The 26,940-nt window shown below is 38.4% G+C and overlaps 2 protein-coding genes across 4 annotated transcripts; one reads left to right on the forward strand and one right to left on the reverse strand.

Moving 5' to 3' along the window:
* Window positions 1-306: 306 nt before the first annotated feature.
* chrna1 (cholinergic receptor, nicotinic, alpha 1 (muscle)) lies at window positions 307-14,408 on the forward strand. Its single transcript, XM_023393505.2, has 10 exons — window positions 307-554; window positions 5,905-6,047; window positions 8,886-8,930; window positions 9,653-9,762; window positions 9,860-10,055; window positions 10,430-10,667; window positions 11,083-11,306; window positions 11,407-11,521; window positions 11,799-11,923; window positions 12,468-14,408. Exons 1-10 carry the CDS (start codon window positions 500-502, stop codon window positions 12,594-12,596), a joined length of 1,380 nt encoding a protein of 459 aa, XP_023249273.1. The 5' UTR covers window positions 307-499; the 3' UTR covers window positions 12,597-14,408.
* lnpk (lunapark, ER junction formation factor) lies at window positions 14,398-26,149 on the reverse strand. 3 transcript variants are annotated; one of them, XM_087170233.1, is made up of 16 exons: window positions 25,929-26,149; window positions 24,394-24,463; window positions 23,435-23,476; window positions 22,926-22,976; window positions 22,695-22,831; window positions 22,402-22,460; window positions 22,133-22,173; window positions 21,935-22,018; window positions 21,730-21,781; window positions 21,408-21,524; window positions 21,018-21,110; window positions 20,676-20,781; window positions 20,357-20,427; window positions 20,001-20,174; window positions 19,074-19,163; window positions 14,398-17,753 (listed from the first exon to the last, which is right to left on the reverse strand). In XM_087170233.1, exons 2-16 carry the CDS (start codon window positions 24,418-24,420, stop codon window positions 17,557-17,559), a joined length of 1,341 nt encoding a protein of 446 aa, XP_087026359.1. In that variant the 5' UTR covers window positions 24,421-24,463; window positions 25,929-26,149; the 3' UTR covers window positions 14,398-17,556. The 3 variants fall into 3 exon arrangements, with proteins under 3 accessions (XP_087026359.1, XP_087026358.1, XP_023249274.1); XM_087170232.1 differs by having other exon boundaries at window positions 21,018-21,128; XM_023393506.2 differs by lacking the exon at window positions 19,074-19,163 and having other exon boundaries at window positions 21,018-21,128; window positions 25,929-26,138.
* Window positions 26,150-26,940: the final 791 nt, after the last annotated feature.

Consider the following 26,940-nt stretch of genomic DNA (forward strand, 5'->3'; position numbering starts at 1 on the left):
CATAAGTTACCAAAGAAATGGACATGGACACAGACCTCGCTAACCCCTAAATCCTGTTTGTAAAGACCTGATGATAAAGGAAAAGTAGCTAAAGGAGGGAAAATTCCTTCATACTGGAATCATTCCAGAAGGAAAAACTTGTATGAGTGGACGATATGACTGCTTTGTGTATTTTCAAAACACACACTCTCACTCACTCACTCACTCCCAGCTGTCTCTCGTGCCTTGAAGTTTGCTGAGAGGTTGGGATGTTGTTGGGTGGGGGAGGTGGAAGGGAGTTTGCCATGAGAAACCAGAGCTCAGAGTTCACATACTGTCCAATCCACCTTCCTGCTACTCACTTTAACTCCAAAGTAACTGCTACGGCTTTAGTGTGTATTTCTGCTTCTGAGTAGAGGCTGTTAACCAGTTAGCAGGTCACACGCTAACCTATTAGCAACATATTATTAAAACGGATGCTGTAGATTTCAGGGCAGTTTTACAAAGGTCTGGTGGAGATATGAACCTTCCTAAGATCCAAATTTTGCTGGCATGGATTCTCAGTGTGTTTGCCGGTAAGTTTTCCTGTATGTGTGTGTGTCTGTGTGTTTTTGTGTGCCTGTGTGTGAGCATGTGTGTGGGAGTCTTGATATTTCAGCCTTCTTGGTTATGTTTTTGGACTTGGTGTAGCAGTGCAGATCCTGAAACTTCTCAGTAAAGAGGTGAACTTAGTCTTGCTCCCTGAGACCGAGGCTATTTGAAAGATAATATTAAGTATAGCTCAAAAAATGTGTTTTTAAGCTATCGAAGAGGAACTGATCCATTGTTTCAACATGTCTAAATAAACTAATTATTTAGAAAACAACCTCCTTTTATGAAAGTCATACCTAGTCTATATTTTCAACAAACACTGCATGAGTTATATGTATTTAGGTGTGTCAAGTGGCCATACTCAGAAACAGGAGACAGTTTCCTGACACATGGCCTGGTAACCAAAAAAAGAAAGGCCACAATACACACTCATAAGAATCGTAATAATTATCTTGAATGATTCTTAATTGTGTACAATATCATCATCCTTACTACATACAAGAAACATCTTTAACCGTTTACAGCTGAATCTTTCAATATGGTATCCAGCCTGTTGCTTTCTGTGCAAAGCACTTCTAGTAATGAATGTGTGTTAGCATTTGTCTTTCAGGTACCCTAAAAGAGGTACCTCAGCATTATTAGCGTTCCTCACTGCATTTATATTTAAGGCATTTACTGTAGCCAATGTCCTCCTCAAGAGTGATTTATAGCCAGCGTGCAGGTATGGATTAGTGTCTTTGTTCAAGGACACTTGGACAGGACACAAGCTTGTTGATGCACAAACTGTCTCTTGAGAGAATTAAACCTATGACCGTTCAAATACTGGACAGTCCAACACTCAAGCCTACCCTACTAATCCTAAATGTAGAGTACTTTACAGATTTGTAAGTCATCCATATTTCTATGTTTGATATAAATCTTCTTTTTAATGATATTCTATTTAGACAAATATGGCCTAGTTATCCTCATCCACTGATCCTTTCACATTAATACACTATACATTAATTTAATACTCATATCCGTCATATCTGTACTGTTTTGTAGACTATGCTTTAAAAGGATGACAGTAATTATTACATAATGTGACTAGTTTATCTGTTAAGCAGCGAAAAGCAAATTAAAAGACCATGACTTCAATTATTGAAAACATCTACTTAACATCAAATTACATGATGCACTCATACCTTTTGTGAAGTCTCAGGGTTTCGGTAATAACTCAAAGAGAACATATGATTAACTGTAAAAGAAATCAGGTAGAGGGAACAAGAGCAGGAAATTGTCCCAGTGTCCTCTGTGTTGAATACACTGTGGCTCAGTATATAGAGTTGGAATCAACAATTAACTCAACATGACATATAGTATTATCCAGTTAAACCTAAATGGCAAACAGAGATTTCTGATCAGGCCTTAATAGGAAGCTTTGAAATTTTAAACCTGTTTTAGTCAGTGCCTTATAAATAAAATGTTTTAAATGTTAATCGCAACTGCCAATTTATTTTCCATTTGAATGGTGCATTCATCATGGTAGCCTTCCTGATTTTAGATTCTCATGCAATGAAACAGTGTTTATCTCTTAGTTATGTCAATATCAAGTATTCAATGTCTGCACCACAGAGATTACCAATCCTTTTAATTTCAGTAGGAATTACTTTTATTCATCCTTTCTAATTCAGTGATCTGAGTACTAGCACATTTTAAGAAACACATTTCTGACAAAGTGATGTGATAGCGAGATAGAGGTGGTGTGCCAGGATGAATGGATGCAGCCTGTAAGCTACCAGTTAGACATTATCTGCATCACTGCAGATGTGCAATAAAAAATAGTCCTCAGTAAATCATTTTAAAGGCTTTATTCCCAGATGCTATACATTCACTTTGAAAAATATTTACTAGCTGAAGCTTGTATGTCTGTATTTCAAACAGATTATTCCAGCCTCAAAACATGATTGTTTTGTCTCAGGTTAAATAAATCAAGATCCTCAGATGACGTAACTTTAAAAGTGAACCATACTATGGCCTGTCATATGACTCTTTCATAAGCGTAGTATTATCCACCATATTAAGTAATTGGTTGGCATCTTATTTTAGAATTAATACCTTCAGTTCTTTATTTGAATGTTACTCATGTGGTTAGGTAAGCTTCCATTGCCATTTGTGCAAACAGATCTATCTACAGTCTCAAGAACAAAGGTAAAAGTGATTAAGTCTGTAATCTAAAATTAAAAAACTTAACAGTTTAAATATGAAATCTCTCTCATCCTCATTATTACAAAAACATCACGGCAAAAGGAGTCCCTATTTCCTACTCATATTTACAGCAATGTCTAATAATGTTCAGCCAATGTCTGTACTGAATGCAGGAAAACTGGCTGCTGCATCAGACGGACCCTTGACAACACACTTGGCACACTTTCTCTACCTCTCTACACAAGGCTATGAGCCCCCTCTGTTGTTGCAACATCTCACTACTACTGACAGGTTTCAATGATATGAACTTGAAGACATGCAAACATGGATCACTAGCTAAAACAAAATTCAAACTTAAAAACTGTGATATGAGTTTCGCAGTTTGTAAAATCTACGGTGCTGCACCTATCACCTGCCAATGTTACAAAACATCAACGTTAAGACACTACTCAGATGGTGTTTCTCATATAACAGCCTTGAAAAGAAAGCACCAGCAAAGACTGTAATGTCATGTGAAAGTGGATTCAGCACACAAAACAAATTAAAACTAAATTCATGAATTCACAGATTAGTACAAACTTCACCAAATCTGATGCTCATTTCAAGGCTTTGCCATCCCCAAGAGCAGTTTGGGTTTTTTTTTTTTTATAAACAAAGTTGTTATTACATGGGAGGATATTAAATAGAGAACACTGGGTACAAGGAAAGAATAAAGCATGGATAAGAGATAAGATGGAGCCACCAAAAGAGAGACAAAGGACAATGATTGTGCTCAAAGAGATGACCACTAAGAGAGGTGAATGAGAAACACAGACAACAAATTACAGTGATGTACAGCATATAGTTCAGAGAAACCCCTCAGTTGGAGGAGAGCGATGAAGTGCAATCTGGAGTAAGAATAGGACAAGGTAAGACCTGTAGTTATTTTGTATTTTGAGTAAGAGGTGTGGCTGTCATCACAGATACAATGCAACGATCCAAGTAAGCCAACTAGCTATCTATGGCCAATCATACCCATTCAGCCACATTTGACTGAATGCAACAATTCATGCCCATCCTCTGGAAGCACACAGACAAGGCAAGTTGAGTGCAAGTGCATACCTCCTTTAATGCCCTGCTCAAATGTAGTGTAACAGGAGCACTGATTTACTTTCCTCAACAGCATTTTCCCACCCTGTTATGTGACTCCAACCAGTGATTTTTGGTCAAAAGCTTGCTTTCTGTCTATTTCATTACTGATTCAAATTAAACACGAAAATAATCTCCTGCCCATACTTTTCAGATAGAAAGTGGCCGAAAATGGAAAGAGGCTAAACCGTGGTAGTTGAGGCAGTTCAGGCAGTTCAGTATCACAGGGAGCTGAGGGTGGGCAATGATTGACAGCTCCAAGTGGCTCCTCCGTCCCGCCTCCCTTCTATTTTTGTATGTGGCCAGATCAAAGCATGTTAGCAGGACAACAGACAGCGAGCCGGCAGCCAGCAACAGAGACAATGTGAGACAGCTAGGGAAATAAACATCAGCATCTATACACAACAACACTACACTGGATCCCAAAACCAACAACAAACAGCCTGTGTGTGTGTGTGTGTGTGTGTGTGTGTGTGTGTGTGTGTGTGTGTGTGTGTGTGTGTGTGTCCTCTGCTCTTGCTGGCTAAATGAAACAAGATCCTTGTCTGCTAAGTTCAGGCTGAGTGTTGATCACCAGCAGATTCCAGAAATAACATGCAACGGATGTAACTTAGGTCACAACCTGGCTAGTAGCACTATGCTAATCTACTTCATCATATTATAACAAAAATTGCAGTGTGCGATTACTTGAACAAAGGTAATGCAATAGTATACTTGCAGAACGAAGTACATACTACTACAGTAATAGTGCCTACAATTATTCCTTTAAATATACACACACGGAGACACACATATATATACACATATGTAATTGTGCTATTGGAATAATCATCCCAACCACACATAATGCCAACTTCAGTAGTAAGTGCCAGAATATAATAAACAACCCAAAACGTTGTAATTTCCAGATGAATATGAAAAAAACCCTAACAAGTTCCACTGTACAGATGAGAAATTGTGGTTCAATGGAGCTGTCAATACAATGCCTCCTGACAGCCTTTAGAGTCAGGGACTGACTCTTATTAAGTAAATAAAAAATTGTTTGTTATTTTGTCTATCATTGAGGCTATCCAAAAATCTGTGTTTTGTTCATCAAAAAACCCACAACGGAAGCTGCTCTGGGCAATAGTGGGCTGTGATGTCGCATGTGCATTGCTCATAGGCATAGCATAATTTACCGACAATTAAAGGCATGGCTCTTGAAAGTCTGTTAGCTGGAAACACATTTTGTATGAAGAGGTGTTAAATGTTAACTATTATCTACTCTGAACTCTAACTGATCCAGATTTAATGTCAAGTGGACTGGTCAAGGCCGGTTTTCCCAAACACCCTCTTAGCACTCGGATTAGGTTCGCTCCAAGGACTTATACAGAAACACACTTGATCACAGTGCTTTGACAGCTCATGGGACATTCAGTGCAGAGGCTTTTCACCAATATGGAATGCCAGTCACTTAACTGCTGTTGCTGTTGATCTGTCTGCATATGTCTGCCCCTGCCTCTTTCTCATCTGATAATTACAGTCTCTTCCTGTCTTTCTTTCCTACTATTCCTATTCCTATTCTCTCCATCTCTCTCAGTCACAGTGAAAGGTTTCAGGTTGCTGGTTGTAAGCCAAGGAAATGTTTGGTGTGTGAATCACAGTTAAATGCAATCTGTTGGCTTTCCTGTTGCTTCAGCTGTGATTTCAGTTCCGGTGCAAAAACATTTGTGGGGACATTGGTGTCAGCTGGACATGCCAACATGTCGTACTCACTATGTACCTCAGCCAAAGTGAGCCCAAAATAAAACTTGTGTGTAGCAGAGTTTATGTACAGCATAAATATGTACATTATTGAAATTAGTTCAAAGTTTAAACACCAACACTCAGAGGTCCCAAGTCAGTATTTTCCAGTCCTTATCAATCACTCAGTCTATGTGATCTCTGACCTTATTGTGCTATGCATCAAGTAAAAACTGAAACAACAAAAAAAAAAAAAGATTGACTGCCTGACTGAATTTTTGTGTATGTGTGTCCTAGGTTCGGTATTCTGCTCAGAAGATGAGACTCGTCTGGTGAAAACCCTGTTTACTGGTTACAACAAGGTGGTCCGTCCCGTGAACCACTTCAGTGAAGCCGTAGTAGTCACAGTGGGACTGCAGCTAATTCAGCTTATTAGTGTGGTAAGTGAGAGGTAGAGACATGCCACTGGAAAAAGCTAAATTCAGTTGTTTGTTTGTGAAGAAACAGAACAGAAATTGAGTTTGTTTTTACATAAAGAAAGAAATCAATAACTGTCTCACTGTAACTTAGCAGCTCTTTCTTCTCCCTGTAATTTTTAGAAATACACTGATATTGGTAATTTTACTTTCAGGAAGACTCATAGGCTTTATACTCCACTACTTGCCACATAGATAGTGCAATTTCTTTTTTTCTTCTTTGAACTACTTTTCTCTTCCATTGTTACCCCTAGGAAAAGAAAGCATAGTCATCAATGGAGAGGGCTACAACTTTGAGTATCAGAGCTTACTTACTGGACAGTTGTAAACTACAGTTTTAAAAAAACAAACAATTACTCATAACTTAATAACTTGTGTTCTCATTGAATTACATGACCAAAAAACAGGCTATGCAGTCAATGCAGCAATAGATAAGATATTCAACACTTTGTAAAGGGGGCCCTCCATACCATGCTGTGCCACTCACTATTTTTTAAGATTAAGGTAGCATCATTGGGAAACTAAGCAGAGATCCTGAAGTTAAGCCATGTTGCCAACAGGTCTTAAGTGAGACATAGGGTTCACCAAATACATTGCAAACACAAAGTATAAACAAACAATCCCACTGATAAGAGGAAAAAGTCAAAGCAACTGACAGATCACAAAAAGTACAGCTATCCCACAGTCTTTAGCACTGAAATCGACAAAGCAGTTCTGACAACATTGCCAGTCAATGCAGAAAGGATGACAATTATGCACTGGCCAAGTGGTTTGAATTAAATACAGACAATATTTTAAAACACTGGTAGCATTTCTCACAGCATTACCTAATCTCCAATAAATATAAATTCTATGATTGTGTCACATACAGACAAAGGCACAAGTATTTACACCATGTGATGGCATGGCAGCCAAATAATGTAAAAATAGGCACACTATAGAGACCAAGGCTACCTCTCAAATGAATCCAGCCACACTGCGTGACCGAGAACACAATGCAACAAGATGAGAGCGACCTAAACGACAACAGGCTGTCATCTTGAGGTTATGCCCTAACTTAAAAGCCAGGAGTCACAACAAGAGCACCAGTTCCATGATGGCACGGTAGCCGCAAAACACAAGCAGAATGCAATTTTTTTTTTTTCTTAAATCGCTCTTACTGTTCGTAGCTCTCCTTCTGCGCCTCTAGATAGATGACCAGGGCTGAAATTCCTTCTTGACAAGTCTGTCAACTTTTCCTCCTACAATTGAGCAATATACATATACATATATACACACACACATTATACATATATATATGTATGTTTGTGTGTGTGTGTGTGTGTGTGTGTGTGTGTGTCTGTGTGTCTTTTGTTTTTAAAGGAATTACCACAACTTCATTGTGATAATGTCATTGTGCTATTGGAGTAAACATACCAGCCACACACAACAGCAACCTCAGCAGTGTAAACAAAGATTGTAAAACTCCATTAAAGCTCCATACAATGGTCAGCTGTACAGATGAACACTTGCAGTACAATTGAGCTGTCAATACTATGCCTCCTAACAGCTTGTAGAGTCAGGGACCCTGACTCTAATTCTCACATGAATCAAACCACACTCCATGACTGAAGACACAATGCAACAACCTGAAAGCCACCTAAACGACAACAGGCTGTCACCTTAAGGTTAGAAACTTAGACTCTAGACAAGCCTAGAGTCACAACAAGAACACCGGTTCAGTAATGGCACGGCGGCCACAAAACACAAGCAACGCAGCACAACACAAGCAGAATGGGGGGAAAAAATGCTCTTACTGTTAGCAGCTCTCCTTCTGCGCCTCTAGCTAGCTGAACCAGTCCATAAAGATGATGACCAGGGCTGAAATTCCGTCTTGACGAGTCCGTCGACGAGACTTCTCCTCCTTTTTAAAAGCTGCTGAAAGAGTCGTAGTCTTCTCTGCTCTCTTCCCCATCGTCTGTCTGTTGCTATTGGACAACAATTAACTAACATTAGCAGTGCTGGCTTTAAAAAAAACACTAATTCTTGCTAACATTAACATTAGCTACCGTTTATATCAACTAGCCTACACAAAACCAACAGACTTCAACAAACCTTTCATGTTATCGGGAAGTCTGGATGCTGATGCTGTTGTACCCATCTCCAAAGACTTGTCTTTACCTTGAGTGGAAAACGTTTTCTCTTCGTTTATTCTAATTGTATAACATTGGAAGCCCGTTCACTGTCCTTGGTATAAATAAAACTGAGGAAAAGTAACCTCTGACTAAAGTCAAATTCGCATCTGCTCGACCGTTAATATTCAAATTTAGGGAGCAAAGACGCTTGCGCGCGCTCAACCGGACTGACTTTGAGCTGCTCAAAACTGTTTCCAACAAAGGCTTGAACAAACTTTTCACGTTACCAAGGCTGTTGTCGCCATCTCCAAAAAACTTGTCTTTACCTTGAGTGGAACACGTTTTCTTAGTTTATTCTAATTTTACAACAATGGAAGCTCGACCGTTGTCCTCTGTGGCAATCAAACTAAAGAAAAATAAAAGTTGACCAAAGTCAACTTCGCCAACAATACTTCCATTTAAGGATCAAAGGGCGCCTGCGCGCGCGCAACCGCATTGACTTTCCTGCTGAAATGGAGGGAAAACATTGGATTGGACTTTGGATTTGATCAAATCATTTTATATAAATTTTTTACTTCTATTACTTAAATGACACAGAAATGTCACACAAATGACAAATTATATTTTGTCATGAAATCATTTTTTTTTAAAAAGCTTCTGACTGTTTGCTGTCTTTTGCTTCTCTCAGGATGAAGTTAACCAGATTGTGACCAGTAATGTCCGTCTCAAACAGGTAAGTGTGACTGTTGAACAGTAGTCTAGTCTGGAAGAATTACTGATCACTTTTATTAAAGTGAAAGCAGTGATATTTTGGAGTATCATCATTGTTTCATTGACATGTTGTAGAAGTAGAGCTCATTTCAACAATTTATAGCCTAATTTTGGGTTGTCTAATCTATAACAATGTATATTTTATAAACTGACCATATGTTTTACCTATAGAATATTGATCTGAAGTAGCTTTCTACTCAAGAATTATTACAAGAATTATAATTTCATTTAGTTCGCTGCATTGCAAATTGGTAAATTTAACAGCATTTGGCGATTATATGATCCATATACTTTATGTTAGAAATACTATCTCTATTAATTCTGTAGTACAGTGAGTCAAGGTTACTGTAATATTTAGGTACATAACTGTCAATGCTTTCACCAACAAACAGTGTTTCATATATGAACATACATACATGTGAAGCCCACAATGCAGTTTCTGAGTTGTTATAAATTACTTAGATTTTAGTAATTAATCTGCTGTATGTTTTGAAGTAACCTTTAAATATATAACATGATAAAAACAATCTAGATTTTTATTTGTTTTGATGTGTATACTGTACACGTAGCCTACTGTACATGACAACTTGTATTTAATGCTTAGGTTGGCATTAAACAACTTAACCGTTCTTTACAGTACATTAGTAGACCAAAAGATCTAAAGTTTTCTAATTTGCACCCCAGCAATGGTTAGATGTGAATCTGAATTGGAATCCAGATGACTACGGAGGCATCAGAAAGATCAGAGTCCCTTCAACCGACATATGGAAACCTGACCTGGTGCTATACAACAAGTAAACACACATTCCCTGTCTTCTTGAAAAACACACCTACATTTATCATTCCTCAAACGTCTCACTGCTCCTCTCCGACTCTTCTTCTCCTCTGCAGTGCTGACGGTGACTTTGCCATCATCCATGAAACTAAAGTCCTGCTGGAGTACACTGGGATGATAACATGGAACCCTCCAGCCATCTTTAAGAGTTACTGTGAGATTATTGTCCTCCATTTCCCCTTCGACCTGCAGAACTGTAGCATGAAACTGGGAACCTGGACATATGATGGGCTGCTGGTCGCCATCCACCCAGTGAGTGTAATTTATACATTTTTGGGGTTATTATGACAGATTAGTATCAGTGGTCAAGATAAACTGAAGTGTCTGTTGTTTTTAATATACTACAAATTTAGTAACTCTCCACTTTAAAACTTAACCATCCTCAATAGTATGAGATCATAAACTTCATCCAATTTAAAGACTACATTTCTCAAGAAATACCAGAAGATTGCCTGCATGTTTTGTAAAATTAATTATTTATAAATCCATAATTACCAATTATTAAAAAGCAGAATGTGAAAGAACTGGAGTTTAAAACTTGTACCGTCCAAACCCAAATGCCCTTACCATACCTTTTTAATACCCTTTTCTATTGTAACCTTATTTTGTCCTCCTCTGTTTTTTAGGACAATGATCGGCCAGACCTCAGTAACTTCATGGAGTCAGGAGAGTGGGTGTTAAAGGACTACAGGAGTTGGAAACATTGGGTTTACTACACCTGCTGTCCCGACACACCATACCTGGACATCACCTACCATTTTCTGATGCTGCGACTGCCTCTTTATTTCATTGTCAACGTCATCATTCCCTGTATGCTGTTTTCTTTTCTCACCGGACTGGTCTTCTACCTGCCTACTGACTCTGGTACGTAGATCCTGGTGGGTTCTGTAATGTTAACCCAGTATTGACAAGCAAGGTGTTAGTTTATCAGTTTGTCTGTAAATTCCCAACTGGCCACCAGTCTCTGCTATAAGAGCTTTTTGAAATGTATTAATTCTGTTTAAACGTTGTCACCATTTTTGATAACAGCCAAATTACCACTTAAACTGCAGTATGTCATAATGGGAAAGAAATTGCATAAGCAATATAGCTCAAATTCAGGTCACCCCCATACATTAGAGTAAATTGCAATAGAGAAAATACAGTAAAGTTTATTTATGTACACACATGGGTTTTTAGGTAATAAGTCTTTAAAACTCATATATAGGTAGAAATATGAAGTAGGACATCAAGACCTGCAGTGTAAAAGTAGCCTGACTGTCTGTCTTTGTGTCCCCAGGTGAAAAGATGACTCTCTCCATCTCTGTCCTGCTGTCTCTGACTGTCTTTCTGCTGGTTATTGTGGAGCTGATCCCCTCCACCTCCAGTGCTGTTCCTCTCATAGGGAAATACATGCTCTTCACAATGGTGTTTGTCATCGCCTCCATCATCATCACCGTCATCGTCATTAACACGCATCACCGCTCTCCCAGCACACACACCATGCCAGCGTGGATCCGCAAGGTTCATATGAGTATCATATCTTGTCATTTAAGAAATGCCATTGTTGTTGTATGTGACTGATTTAAAATAGGAATGTAATCAGTACCTGTGTCTGTCTCAGGTCTTCATTGAAACCATTCCCAACATGATGTTCTTCTCAACAATGAAGCGCCCCAGTCAGGAGATCCGACAGAAGAGACTGTTCCCTACTGACATGGACATCTCTGACATCTCAGGCAAGACTACAGCTATATGACAGATCCCTGAGATCAGTTTCAGAAAGTGAGATTTTATATACTGTTGGCTTGTTAGTGTAACAGGCAGGTGTGTCAAAGGAAAAGATTTTGATAATACCAACTGACCTCAGATATGGTGTACTGTTCTTTATGATAAAAAATGTAAATACATTGAAGTCAGTAATAGAATGATTATTAGGGAAGAAAATTGTCCAGTGTGTTGTCTTTCTCCATGTGCCCCCACAACTACAGTCTGTCCCTGTGTTCTCTTCTGCAGGTAATCCCACCCCTACAAGCGTCACCTACCAGTCTCCCATCGCTAAAAATCCTGATGTCCGCAGCGCCATTGAAGGGGTGAAGTACATCGCTGAGACCATGAAATCAGACGAGGAATCTAACAATGTAAGAAAGCACTTTCATGAATAATGGATACAAGGTTATCAATCTATGCAAGTTTATGAAATACATAAAACAGACTGGAATTAAAATGGCACAAAAAAACAACCTGTCTGACACTTGGCAATTAACACATGGAGGATCCTATAACCAGTGATGCAGTAGCAGATTTTAGCAATACATAGGCAACTGTTCCGTTAATACCATAAATCAGTGATAATCATGAAGCAAACCAATTTTCCAGATCAGATTCATAGCACTTACTATTATTACTTTTAATAATAAATTGCCACATTGAGAAGTTTCTTGTGTGTCTGTAAGGCAAATTTTAAAACATAAAGCAGCAACATTTTATCAAGACATCAACCATGGTGCCTTTATGAAGGTGAACAGAGACAGTGCCAAACTCTTTACAGTATAACACTGGTTCAGAGTGACTCATGGCATCATTAGTGTCATTTATGGGTAAATAAATACCTTAATCATGGACATCCAAAGTCAAAGTTCCTGAAATATGATTTTCTCTCTTCCTCGTGTCGTCTCATCCCAGGCAGCAGAGGAGTGGAAGTTCGTTGCCATGGTTTTGGACCACATCCTGCTCTGTGTGTTCATGGCCGTGTGCATCATCGGGACGCTTGCCGTCTTTGCTGGGAGACTCATCGAGCTCAACATGCTGTAGGGGCCTGACCCATGAAGGAGTATGTGTGTTATCAGAATCAATGTCATACTTGGAGATGCATGAGAAAAGTTTCCATCAATGGACTGCTTCAGGTTGTTCTCTTTCTCCCTCTGTCTCTCAGACACAGACAGACACACTTTAAGTTGATTTTTAAATATCATAAAGTGCTGTCACTTGTGTCACTTTCAAATGTGTGAGTTTGTGTATTTACTGAAACTGAGGGCAAATCCAGGCATCACATGAGTCAGGTGATCTAGATGGGTCATACTTGAATCTATTCTTGTCACTAACAATTTGTCTATTTTTTTAAAATGTTTTTCTACAGTGTGTTTTATTGCTGCATAATTCTGGCAGTCTCTATGAGTGTAATTTAAAACTCGTATGAAAAAGCCATAACAGTAATAATTGATTTGTTCTGTTTTCTTTTTTTTTGGCAGCTTGAGTTAAGATCTGTGTTGGAGGATTTTCTTAAATATTGAAAAAAAAAAACTTTAACATGATAATGTTTGTTTTCATGTCCACTATGCTGAGGACTTAACTGAGAATGGATACAATATCATTAGCAAATACATGTACTTTACTTTCTATAGACAATTTGAGCTATTAGGAAATTTGAATCCCATCTCCATCCCATTATGGTGGGTCGGTTGAGGGCTTCAATTTAAAATTACTGTCTAAGGAGAAACCTGGATGTTACAGGAAGTGGAAGAGGATGTGTTCAGATTGTTGAAAGCTGAACTATTAATTTAACAGTGCTTCGGTCCAATTTTATCTTTAGTTGTAGAGACGAGTCTGGCTGATGACATTGTCTTGGCCTTTGAGTGCAGGCAAGATTATTTCCTGCCTGGAAGTTTTATTGTTTTAATTTGCCTGACACTCGACTGACTTCCAAACGTCTCATTTATATTTATGGGTTAAAGTTGTGAATTGTGGTATGAAATTCAGATCACACGTGTTGATTCAGAAAAAGAAAACTACTTCACATATTCATGGGTTAGTGGCAACGTTTGCTTTGTCACTGATGCATGTAAATTCCACTTAACTCTGTTGTACATTTTGTTTAAGGTTCATTAGTTAAGAATTTTTCTTTTTTTTTGACAAATGATTTGATTTTTAACCACATTGAAGTGATTGAAAATCAGTTTTACTTAATCTGCATATTTTTCAGTGAATATCTGTAAAGACTGAAGACAACAGACCTGAATGCCTGTTGAAGGTTGAGTTACTGGTGAATGTCGAGCCAACAAACTAAGTAAGAGAAACTCAGGCAGCCATCTCAAAGCTGATGTGCTGATTATTTAAATAGCAGCATAACTGAATTGACCTTTCTCTGCTGTTAATACTCAGTTTTGGTAAGTTTAAAATTGGTCTCTTCTTGTGCATGGAGATCTTCAACCACTGACCATACCAGAGATCAAAATAATAATTTGAATAAATTCTGTCAAAGAGTAGTTTCTTGTTTAAGGGTCATGGAATAAAAGCTGATGAGTTGTTTTGTTCAGCTTTAATTGTGCCATTGAAAATACAACAAATTGTGACGTAGCAAAGGAAGGTTGTTTAGCAAGTAATGAAAGTGAAAAATTTCATGAAATTTAAACTTGTCTGTTACTGCTGCAGTGTTACTGCCTGTGTTTACAGCGACCAGCTGAAGGCAGCTTGATTTATTTTGCAGCTGTGGTTTTATCCATTTCAGTTTAATTATACAGTAAAGTTCTGTAAAGTCATATTGCACTGACCATTTGTTGTGGTTTTTTATATTTGTAGTTGTGTAGATGTGGAAAAGAGTGAAAAATAAAAGTCATTATTCACTTAGTTTATGCCATATCTTCTTTTATTGTTGTATTATAATGGATTTGCTATGCAAAGCTCAGACTTCACCGACATAATATATCATTAAATCTTACATCTTTTCCATAAGTATCTTATCACTTATTCCTTACAGCAGCCCTATAATCTAGATCTGATTGGGCACTGAAGCAGATGGGGACAGCATTTAAGAACCACAACAGCACAACTATCGCCTTCTTTTGTTGTTAAAAAACTTTATTATATGTGCCACGCACACACTTGACATTCAGCATTGGCAGAAAATTCACCTGATAATTCTAGCAGTGCAAAAAAAAAAAAAAAAAAATGGAGAAACTGCAAATACTAAGTGACCAGGTACTACACGTGCCAGTATGTGAGACATCCTGTTGAGTATCAGAAGTTTTTTTTTTAAATATTAAAGTGACAGCTTCATATTTGGAATTTTTCGACATTTTCATCATCAGCAGTATTATTGAGAGTAAGAAGCTTGTTAACACTGGTAGCCTTCAGCTAAACACACATCAGTAAGCTGGTACAGGTACCATGATGCAACATTTTTGCAACTTCTGGAAACACACCTGGTGCAGTGAAAAATGGAACAAATCAAAATGTCAAGCTGCGGTCAAGGCGTGGTGTCAGACAACTTTCTATTCATAGAGTGGTCTCTCCTCAACATTCAACAAAGGTTTGTCCAAGAATACTTTTGCTGCCAGGTACGGATTCAGAAGGGACCAAATCTTTACAGCAAGCTTTTGTTTTGACAGATTATTCTGGGTTGCTGCAAGGTTTAGAGGAGGTCAACAAACACACAATTACTGTGGAAACACTTTTAAAGTAATTTAATGTGTCGCACTCTTTCCCCTCTTAGCCTAGGTGTTTCTAGGACCAGACCTGTACAACACAGGTAATGTAACAAATTTATATTTGCATGGACACCATTTCTTCTGGCTCCATTTAATAACAGAATAAATTGTTGTCAAAAACACCAGGTGCTAGTGCGGCCCTGAAAGAGCCATGGACTGTCTTCATTTGTTGCTGCTACAGTAGCTAGACATTGCGCAGATTATAGTGTAAACTAATGGATATACTGGCAGCAACCAAGGCACGCATTATGATGGCACCAGGTATCTTCTGTGAGGGCACACATTTAAAACACAGTTAATGTAAGCACAAAGAATAAAACATATTTCTAAAAATGGTAATCCTCAGCACCCTGGAGGCTACAGAACCCAAACCAGGCCTATAATTTTAAATTGTTGTGACAGTAACGTGGCAGTTACAGATTACATGTCTTACAACAGTGAAGCAATACCTGAACTAAAGATTAAAACACAATATAGCCAAATAAATACAAAGAGAAAGTCAGTGCAAATGATGTCAGGAGATTCAGAAAAAACAACAGTGCATTTGGCAAATGATAATCCCATTGAGGACTCTGGCTGGCAATAACCAGATAGAGATAAATTGGCAGTTGTAGCTCCAATCTGTTTTTGTTTTTTTTGCATGCCAAATGTTTAGTTTATTCAGAGACTGCTTCATTGCTGGCTCATCAGCACTAATGCACTCCTCAAGGTAATAAGTCATCTTAGGTAAACAGGCCCTATCTCAAAGAAGGATCTTTATAAAACCACTTAATTTAACTGCAGAGGTTCACTTTTCCTACATTGCAAAACAGTCTTGATGAGGAAAAATAACAAGTCAAATTATTTCAGTAAAGTCTGACTCATTTCCAAAACTATTTTCTATCAGGGGAAACCTCGGACAAAGCAGCAGGGTTGTCCAGATTGCTGAAGAGTCAGCTCCTCCGACACAGAATAGCCTCCTAACACAAGCACATATTTTCTGTTGTGCCTGGCTGATCTGAGTTCAGTTATTGGATGGAGCATTGAGCATACAGCGTCCTGGGTAAATGCAAGACTACATGGGACATTTATCATGATTGGAAATAATCTGCTGTTGGCCTTTGACTTTGACTAAATCTTTCTCTAACTGTTGGTATACACCCTGGTCTATTCCTCCATTTTGGCCAATAACCCCAGGACCTTTGCTGCTAGGAGATCTGAGTGCAACGAGTGTTTAAATGCACTAACTGTGCTTTTCTGGATATCTGTTCATATCCGATATTCTGCCTGTCTGAGACAAGCTGTTCCAACATCATGAATAAACTTGATAAATTAAAATGATGAAAATGTGTACATGCATCAGTGTTTGGTAAAATGTGAGTAAATCCAAGTTTTCCTAGATGTTTCAGTATTAAGACAAAAGCTTGTATGAGGGATTAAAACTAGGAGAGGAAAAAAAAGCCACAACAGAACCCGAACACTTAATGGCATACTTGTATGCATGTACTGTAAACACAATTGATGATGCCCTGATTCATTAAAGGTTTGTCTAAAAATACACTTTGTTAGAGCTTATGTTTTCTCACCAACCTTTGTGGGAAATATTTGTTTACAACTCAACAAAACAATAACATGTATACAACATGTGTGCAACTATGATATTTAGTCAAATATACAGTACTGGTAGAGTTAAAAATTAAATGACTGAAATAAGAATCAGGGAATTCATTTCAATTGAAGCATGTATTTGTTTTTGCTGCATCTGAGGACAAACCTTTTGTGAACCAGCAGTTTAATCTAAAAACTTAACACTTTCCTTTAACAAATCATCTATAAGCCAGCTACTTAAACCTAACAAAACTGTGAATCTTAGAATATTAAACTAAATCAGTTTGTCAGTAACCACGTATAGAGCAGTATCAGCAGCCAACTATTCTATAAAGAAACAGCCTTCAGATTAAAACTACAATCATCAATCTGACAACTTCCCATTGAACCAATCGAACTGTTAAGGCCATGAAATGCTGGCATCATTTTAAGCAATATTGTTGGACAATTAAATATGACAAATGTATACTGCATTATGTTTTTCATTAAGAGTACACACCATTTACCAAGCATATCATCTCCATAATCTCCTCAAGGTGCTTTGTCTTAGTATGATGGTGAAAAATGATGAAAGATATCATTAAGCCATCCTTGTCCAGCTATATTGCTTTAAAATGCCACCGGTCTATCATTGCCAGTATCAAAACCTCATTTGGACACAGTGATCAGACTTCCCTGGTCCCCGTCTGAACTTTCTGCAGCTATGATGGTTGAGATTCTGTCTCACAGGGAGCGCTCTGACACTGCTCTAATCCCTCCTCTGCCACCTCCTCCTCCTCCTCCTCCTTCTCCTCCTGGACCAGTTCTTCCTCCTCCTCCTGATGTGGCTGCTCCTCTGCCTGGCTCTCGTTCTCTACTTCTTGAGTGGGTCCTTCGTCTTCTCCTATTTCTTTCTCATCTGAGGAAAAGATATGCAAGTAAGACATTTCTTTAACCAGTAAGACACAACAAGGAGGGAGTAAGAAAGAAAGAAAGAAAGAAAGAAAGAAAGGGAGCATTGAAGATAATGAGAATAATTTGCAATACAAGAAATGATTGGTTGTTGGGTGTGAAAATCAGTGATAAATCAAAGAAAATGAGCAGCATTCCCTTTGTGAAGGTTAACATACACAGAACAACACTGTAGGGAGGAGTATAGAACATAAGAGGCTTCACCAACATCCCATAACATCTCCCTCCCATCAACAACACAGCTTCAGGAGGATAATTAAAACTGAAAGATGTTGACGTTCAACACAAACACAAATCCAATTTCAGCATCAACACCAATGCTAGAGACTCTGGTGTTACAAATACACATACGTGTTAGGAACATAATTATATTTTTTGAATCATTGCTTCTTAATGTAATGATTAGTCGGATTCACTGTGGATTGAAAAATCAAGCCAGATTTACATTCTGACTGCACCATTATTTGCAGAATTTAAGATTCATTCCATTCCAGAGAAAATGATCAGAAGTCGAGAGAAGGAGATTCAGCAGGAAAATGACATGATATACATAATTTAATGAACCAAAAATAAGTGAAAACAAAGGTCTAGATGTGTAAATACTCAAACATATGCTTTAAAATAAAAGGTGTCAGTACAGATGGCAATTTAATTTTGGGATGAACAGCATGCACATAAAACAGGATGTGTTTGGCGATGTAATTAAAACTGGGACTGGGTAAAAATGTGCTAAAGATGAGACTAAAATAAGTAATTAGCTCTCTTGTAATAAAATCACCCCCCCACAGAAATATATCCCATCTGAATGGGATACATTTATTTATAATTAATATATTGTAGACTCAGTGAAAACCAGATCTGGGACAAACAAGTTTATTATTTTCTAATGGCATTTGTTTAAATTTATGGACCATTAAGGCAATTCAGACAATACGAGGTCAGTTGTTAAAAGAAGCAGCGAGAAACTTTCACAAGAGTTTTTCTGTTTTTCTAAATTTTGCAGGAAGAATTTTAATTCTCTAAAAGTTGTATAAAATGTACTTCTAAACACTATTTGACCCAAGTCTGGTGTAAACACCCCGTAACTGCTAAAACCCACTGTTGTTTTACTGCGATTAGAAGTAGCAGTTTGGTATAGGCATTGGGCTGCGTTCTATGTGGTTATGGATTCTACAGTGAAGAAAATATGAGGATAATCAGGGGTGATCAAGTTTATCAAATTAGTTCAAATTAAGCCAGATCAGACAGAGAGGAGGGACTGGGGAACCTGGACTCTGCAGAGGTCGGGTCTGAGGGTTCTTTGGACTCTGCTGGATCTGGAAACTGTGGACCAAATTCCATGGAGCCGGAGCCTTGGCTAGAGGCAAGATCACACCATTAAACCAATGCTGCTGTACCACTGTAATGCTACCCTGGAAATGTAATGTGGAACTTGGATGAAAGTAGAATTTGATGAGGGAACTAAGAAACATGCTTAGTTGATGCAATTTTTTGAACCTATCTGAGTATATTGATCATTGTTTCTGTTGTATTGTTATACTTGTCTGATTACTGCCAAAATGATACTAACTAACCAGTATATTGGACAAGACATATACTATTTAACATTAGTTAAATAGTAAGAAAGGAAAGAATTTTTATTTGCATTTTTTCCTGCAACCATTTTGGTTTCTCGTTGAATTGTGTCGGATCACGATGATAACAAACAAAAAAGTTGTCTGCACCCTGAAAAAAACAGGCCAGCATAACTTTGAAAGAGATGACTGACATGGCAGCTTTAATGCCTAAAAATCTGAATTTCTTTAACACTGTTACTTCTTGTAGCAAAAAGGACAGTGATATCTGAAGGTGGTGGTGTCTCACCGCTGTTGGCTCCTTGCTCAACAGCTACAAAGGGATAAGAGTTGGCATCATTAAAGTTTGGGAAAGAATCAAACAAAAACAAATGAAAAAGGTCAACTGGAGCACTGGGTTAAGACGCATTTAACACGGGGAGTTAGGAAATGGAGTGAGTAACATAAAGGTGAACAGAACAGTATGAATCCATGTGCAGGTCTCTCAGGTATAGCACACATGATCAGGTCTCAACTCAATTTTTCTCAAATTTAGACCTAATTTTACTTATTGTTTGATGTCAGCTATCTATTTCAGTCGAACTTTTTGTGTTTGTCCGTGTATCTGTGTTTTCCTGTACCTCCAGAAGGAGGTGCACTCTCCTCCTCTGTCTCAGTCCCGGAACGTGGTGTTGGTCCAGGGGAACGTGATTCTGCTCGCAGCCTCCTCTCAAAGCTGAACTCTGGAAGCCTTGGAGCCTGAGGGCGTGTCTTCCTGGCCGGATTCAGGAAGTAGCAATATGCACAACGAAATGCTGGAGGGAGAGAAACAGAATCAGGAGAGAAAGTGAAACAGGAAGAGACAGAAACTGCATCATCTTTACCAAGTATTGAAATTCCCTCAATTCATAATTCCAGTTTGCACTACGCCTTCATGGAGCTTTCAATCTAAAAAATCTCTTTGTCATTAAATGCATCTGTGTGTTTCTGTTCTTACCCAGGTATTCAAACTCTTCTTTCAGAGCCATGCCATTATGAGAAAAACACTGTTGACAGATCAACGCGTATCTATAGGAGAGAAGGTGGAATGGAGATGAAGAAAGGAAGATCTGAGATTTGAACAGGGCTACAGCACTAAACTGCTGCTGCTACTACTTCTCAGTCCTACACGTAGTGCAGGGTGGCATGGGTAGACCTGGTGTGATAATGACTGAACACCACTCCCCTGTGGAGAATCTGCAAACTGCTAAATGAGTGTGGGAGCAAGTTACAAGCTACTTGCACAAAGGACTTTAGATCTAAAAGAGGGTCTTCACCTGTTCTGTGGTCCATCCCCTACAAGGTACTCAATGACTCGATCCACAGCTCCCCTGTCTTTGGGCAGAATGGGTCTTGCTAATGGAGGACCTGGGGGGTGCATGCCTGCAGAAACAGTCCACATACAGGACAGAAACATTAGACTATATTGTGTGATTTAGAAAAGACTTTTTCTACGTTCCACTATCACAAGCTCTCTAGCCTCAATACAATATACACTTTGACTGGTGATGCCTTCATCAGGTAAATGGGTGTTACAAATCACACATTTAAATTGCAGAAACCAGCTACACACACTCAAGCATTTATGCTAAGATGCACTCACTGGCTTTACAACCTACCTACACCTGGTATAGGGGAGCAGGGGGTCCTTGGTACAGCCCCCTGGAGCACAGAGGCAGACAGAGCAGATCTCTCCGGTGGTCCTCCTGGAGCTGAGAGAGGGACAGGTTCTGTAGGGAGAGCAACATGGGACACAGACTAATGTCTAAAAGAACCAAGTCAAAGGCAACTGGATTTGCAGTCCATTCCAGTTGCCTTTGAGTTGGTACTTTGCCCACAACCTGGATGCCTGGCTCACAGACAGACAGAGCTGACTGGTAACATTCCTTGGAGAAACAGCACAACTAGCAAGCTTTCACAATCAACTGTTTGGATCCAGCACGATTGATGCACTTAGAAACTGTGATACTTAATTATACATAATGTTAAGTATCTGTGTCTCCCCTTACCCACAGGTGTGCCCCCTGGTCCCAATGGGGGCCGTGCTCCAGGTAGGGGAGTCATTGTCATGGCAACCGGGGTGCCCATTGGCATGGGTCTCATTGCCACCCCTCTTTGTCGAATCTCTGGATAGAGAAGAGGAACTCTTTACAGAATTGCAAAAGCAAGAATTTGATCTGTGAATCCTTTTACTGTTGCATTCTTGAAACAAAACAAAAGAGCTCTCGTCTCGCTCTCAACGCAACTCTGGCCTAAGACCCATCCAATACCACTGAACAAACATTAAATGTGATGCTTTATCTTTCTGTTTTGTATTGATGTATGTCGTACCTTGTCCTGGCCTGGGAGTCATCTGAGGACGCACCGGAGTCGACTCCAGCTCCTACAACACAACAGCAAACAAAAAAAAAAAAAACACACACACAAAAAAAGGAAAAAAAGAAAAGTCAGATAAAACAGAGAAAGAAAAAAAGATACTAGTACACAAACATACAAATACTTTTTTTTTTTTTAAAAAGTAGACAACAGCACTCACAGTTTTCTTCTTGGCTTCCGGATCAAAGCGCTCCAGGATGAGTTTGGCATTTTTATACGTCTCTGTTTCCATCACTTCCTCCAGCTGGAAACACAAACCAGGCAAATTTTTGTGGGAACACAACATCCAAACTCTCTTTAAACAAGTCAGTAAAAAATGAGTAAATGAAATATGAACTGTGAAGGATTAAACACTTACAATCTTTTTCTTGGAAGCCTTTAAATCTTCTAGTTTATCATCTAAAATCAAAGGCATGAACAATGTTTTAAATGATACTATTCCATCTATAAGATAGCAGAATAGTTTACTACTGTAAAAAATGTATGTCAATAAAAACAGGGAATAAAATTCAGAAGAACACAGTCTAAATGTTATTTGCTAAGTTCTAAAATTAACAAAGGCTGAAAAGAGATGTTATGTGGTAGCTGGATGGACAGCTGACAGAGAGGGACTGATAGACAACTTACTGTTTCTCTCAGTGCGTTTGCAGAAAAGGAAAATCAGTAACTTCCTGATGAACCACACTCTAGTGAGGGGGAAAAAAAGAGAGGCCAAGTGAGGAATGTTGTTGTTCTATAAACTTCAGATTCAAACTTGTCAACTCACACAGGCACTTGGAAAATAATAAAATAAAATGCAAAAAAAAGGAACAGGGTTCAACACCATTAAAAGATTATTTTAGGATGATACTTCTAAGACGCTGTGTACCAGATTATAAATAAAACACTTTGCAGAAGATTGCCAAGGAGTGGTCACTCACAGCACAGGATATATGAAGAAAGGCAGGGCCATTGCTATTCTGTGCAACCATTGTTCAGGTAGGTAGAGACAATAGACAATCAGACAGGTCAAGAGGTAGAGGACTGATGAGTAGAGAAGCAAACGGCCGACCCACAGCTGCAGATAGATACACACAAACACACTGATGAGGAGCAAAAAAAATACAATTTAAGAAAACCACTGCATGTTGATGATGTTTTGCCAACTTTACCTTTTGCAGACGTTGGTTTTTGGCTCTAAACTCCTCCAGCTCTTTAATATCCTACAAGGGAAACGTGGAGGTTAAAGGTTCTTTAAATAGTGCAAAGAATCTCAAATTATCAGATGTTCAGTTTAGAGTTCATCAACTATGAGTTTCAAGGAAAGGCATTTTCTTAACTATAAGTAGTAATCTTCTGATTTAATTTGGGATACTCAAGAATGGCATGAGTTAGTGTTTCTGGTACAAGTAAATGCTGCATCCCAACTTCAATAAAATAGTGACCTTTGTCATGAAGCAGGATTAATGACGTCAGTAGGATAAACTATGCTGAGTAAAACATGGAATTTCTGTCACATGTTCTGTCCTTGCTTATTTCAATAATCCTGCTTCTGAGAAAGGTCCTTGCTGATTGTATATCTCCATTATGAAAAATTAATTAACAAACTGGGTTGTATACAATTTCTGTGTTTAAAGAATTGGGTAAATACATACAATCTGATACAATATTTAATTAGTACCTTATCCAGGTTCTCCAGCTGCTCAACTGTGGTTGGCTTTGCCTAGATTGAGGATAAAGATCGGAAAGTCATCAACAGGTTCATCAGAAGAATTAACACTGGGCTTATCAGTATCACTCACAACCATCACGTTCAGAACTGATTGATTTGTCAGTAAACAGTCTGCCCTGTTCCTGTAAACACATTTACTTGTGACTTATTAACGGATGTGTACATGCAACATGTAAATAAAAGCAAATGAAATGTGCAATTTCACATTGCTCTGCATCTGTACCCATGTGTATCCCTCTGGTTATACTTTGAATGAATTCAGAGATAATATGGATAGAAGGGTTTCACTTTTGCTGAATCTCTCTTGCTGTCTCTCTGTTTGTTGCTGTCTCTTTCCCTTTGACTTCTCCAGTATGTCTAAAAATAGTACATGAACTTAATCTAGCTTGGGCCAAAGATTCAGTATGTTGACGGCTAAGACACCAAAAATTGTCTTAAATACTGTCATCACTTAAGGTGAACAAAAGAAAAAAAGTCTACTTTGAATCAGTGTTCAGAAATAACTTTTTGACTAATTTGCTTGTCATTACTGTTTAAAAAACCTGACTGGCCACGCTAGTCAGTCATCATTTAATTTATCTATCTACAACTGTTTCCTGTATGTTTCAGGATTGATTTAAAAACTATACTGATGCTGGATGAAGTTTGGCTCCACATTATATCACATCTCTTAAATCCCTATGATCTAGGTGTGTGATCTCTTAACCTTTTAAATGTCATTCCCAGGACTTTGTAGCTCTCTCCCTGAGGAGCCCAATCCATCAAAATCATTTTATCTGCCAAATCAGATAAATCATTTTATCTATTACAATTTTATGATTTGCCTCATAATTGTTAAATGTTGTGCTTTTACATCTTTCATTCTGTTTTCATTTTTGTTAATGCCTTCTTGTCTCTCATCCACTTACCTTCCATCGGGAAATCAAAGCCCCCATGTTTGTAAATTACAGCAGTCTCCTCTTTGTTTCCTTTGGTTCACTATAAAACAGGAGGTCTCTGTTAAACGTGATTAAGGTAAACAAAACACATAATCCTTGATGTTACAGTTACACAATGTGTGCTGACGTTTAACACCACGATTAAGCCCTGTGCTATGCTATGACATGTACACAACACTTACATAAGAATTTAGCAAGTTGCCTATAGAATAACTGCACACAGTGGTTACTGCTGTTGTTGTGGATTTATTGAGATAATATACTTACCGTATTCCCTCTTATATAACTACTCTCAATTGGCAGTTCATTGGGAACACCTAGCTAAAAATAATGCAGTCTAATACGTATAATGTAACATATTTCAAAAGGAGCAAAACCTTCATGATTGTACAGCTGAATTAACATCAACTGAACATTATAACCTTTATGAAGGAGGATATATTGCAGAACTGATGTAATAACTGCATTATTTTTGGTTAGGTGTACCTCATAAACTGCCAACTGAGTGTATATAACAAACATAGGGCCGCACAGTAGTAACAAATATGCCACATGGTTGATCTTTTGCTGAAATTTGTCTGAGTTCATATGGATTGACATATTCAGCTCGCAAAAACTGCTCATCATACCAATCCACTATGAATAGCTCTTGTTTTATCTCTGTGGACAGAGGGCAACATCTAGTCACTGGTGATGACGACATCCAGGACTGGTTTCCTTTTTGACTAGATATGACCTATCAGAGTATGACTCAGTATTTTTTTTACATATAGTTAACTAAAGTTGTCGTGATATCACTGCTATTATTCCAGCAGTGTATTTCAGAAAAAAAGACAATGGGAAACCAGCAAGTAATGTGCACAGTTTTTCATAATGAGAAGTAGAAGGAAAAAGGAACAACAGCTTACACCCAGGAAAGAATCAATTTACAATGAAATAGTGCTTCCAAAGCTTACTAGCAAAATATTCAATGAGCTATTTGGCTTTTGTTGATTTGCATAAAATATGTGTTATGGGTTACATCTGTAACCTTTGTAAGCAAAGAAGTTGAGACTTGGGGTTTTAGTCCCGGGATGGTCACCAGACATAAATGCATAATATTTATAACTTAAAGGGTTTCCAGGCAAATAATGGAGCTCTCTGTTTGTCTTTGTCCTTTCAGATGGAAATTAAACGGTTACATAAATTCATGTTAGCAGCAAATGGAGCTAACGTTAGCCGCTCCATCAAAACATTTTACACCGCTGCAAGCAAGCTAAAGTAACGTTAGATAGCTGTCACTGTACCAGACAGAGACACTCTAACTGACCGAAGTTTTATGCTTCCAGATAGATGTAGTAAATTAACCAAAATCAAAATGTTTGCTAACTGTTATCTAGTTAGCTACTGCAACAACAACAGACTAGCAAGGACCGACGTCAACAGCAGACAGACATGCTGTCATTAACGTTGGTTATCTTCATTTGGGCTTCTGTACTGGGTATTTAGATCAAATAAATACTTACAGTCTGCGGTGTTTGGGTGTTTGTTCGCTGCTCATTCAGTCAGGTTAGCGCAGAAACAAGCAAACAGCGGTATCCTTGCTGTATCCCGGACTGACATCTCAACTGCCAAGAGAGTTTGGCGCGGCGTGGAGACGTAACGAACGTAACCCATTGATGACGTAACCAGAGAGCAGACCAGGTGGCAAAGGTGACGTCACCCATTGGGTTTTTTTTAACTGCCGTTTTGAAGCCTCGATTTTGGCTTAATGGACGTGGCCATCTTGTTTTTTTTTTGGAGCCAGAAGAAACCATATTTGGATGAGAGGGTCCAGCTGGGGAGGAGTCAGGGGTGGATCTGACTTGTGTCACCGAGGACGCTAAGTACGCCCACCCGCATCAGCAACCAGACAGCAACAGGCTTTCTATGTTGGCTTTAATCAACAACAAACATGATAGAAATGTTTAAATGTGGCCGTCCTGCAACAGTGACAATACAGGATCTAGAGATAGATACTAGTGTTTGTGCTTTTCTAATTTGTCTTATGTACTTACCAATTTAAATAATGAAAACACTAATTCACCAAAGTGTCCCGTTAGATTCATCATGAGACAGATGGTAAATATGAAATAACATACTCAGTACAATTTGATCACAGGTGGTTTATTTATTAAACACCTTTTCAATTAAAACAATTAATTTATGAATAAACTGAAGCACATGAGCTGTACTACACTGACAACTGCTTCAAAATCTTAACTGTCAATTTTCAGTTCACACTAAAGAGTGCGTAAGGTGAATACATATATATATCACTGCAGCACATCTATTACAAGTCTCACTTTGCTCCAGGTTGCAGTTCTGGTGGGTCAGCTCCATCTGTTTCCTACTGGACACTGTTTTCATGTTAAATTGGTCAATACTTTCACCTGTGAGGAGAAATAGGTGACGCACGACGACTTGAGACTTAAGGAGATACCTTGCTGAACTCAATTCAGTGTTTTTAATGGCTCCCTTTTATTCTCCTTTGTAAAT

This window comes from Seriola lalandi, unplaced genomic scaffold, assembly GCF_002814215.2.
Source record: "Seriola lalandi dorsalis isolate HSWRI2012SDOR001 ecotype SW California unplaced genomic scaffold, Sedor1 jcf7180002054937, whole genome shotgun sequence".
Lineage (NCBI taxonomy): Eukaryota > Metazoa > Chordata > Actinopteri > Carangiformes > Carangidae > Seriola > Seriola lalandi.

Bases quoted from the DNA above. Each gene is read 5' to 3' on its own strand.
- chrna1 (XM_023393505.2), top strand. From the start codon at position 500: ATGAACCTTCCTAAGATCCAAATTTTGCTGGCATGGATTCTCAGTGTG. The intron at 10,668-11,082 runs GTACGTAGATCC...TTGTGTCCCCAG, and splicing joins CTACCTGCCTACTGACTCTG to GTGAAAAGATGACTCTCTCC. The intron at 11,522-11,798 runs GCAAGACTACAG...TCTCTTCTGCAG, and splicing joins GGACATCTCTGACATCTCAG to GTAATCCCACCCCTACAAGC.
- lnpk (XM_087170232.1), bottom strand. From the start codon at position 24,420: ATGGGGGCTTTGATTTCCCGATGGAAG. The intron at 22,832-22,925 runs GTAAAGTTGGCA...ATCTATCTGCAG, and splicing joins AAAACCAACGTCTGCAAAAG to CTGTGGGTCGGCCGTTTGCT. The intron at 22,461-22,694 runs GTGAGTGACCAC...CCCCCTCACTAG, and splicing joins TTCTTCATATATCCTGTGCT to AGTGTGGTTCATCAGGAAGT.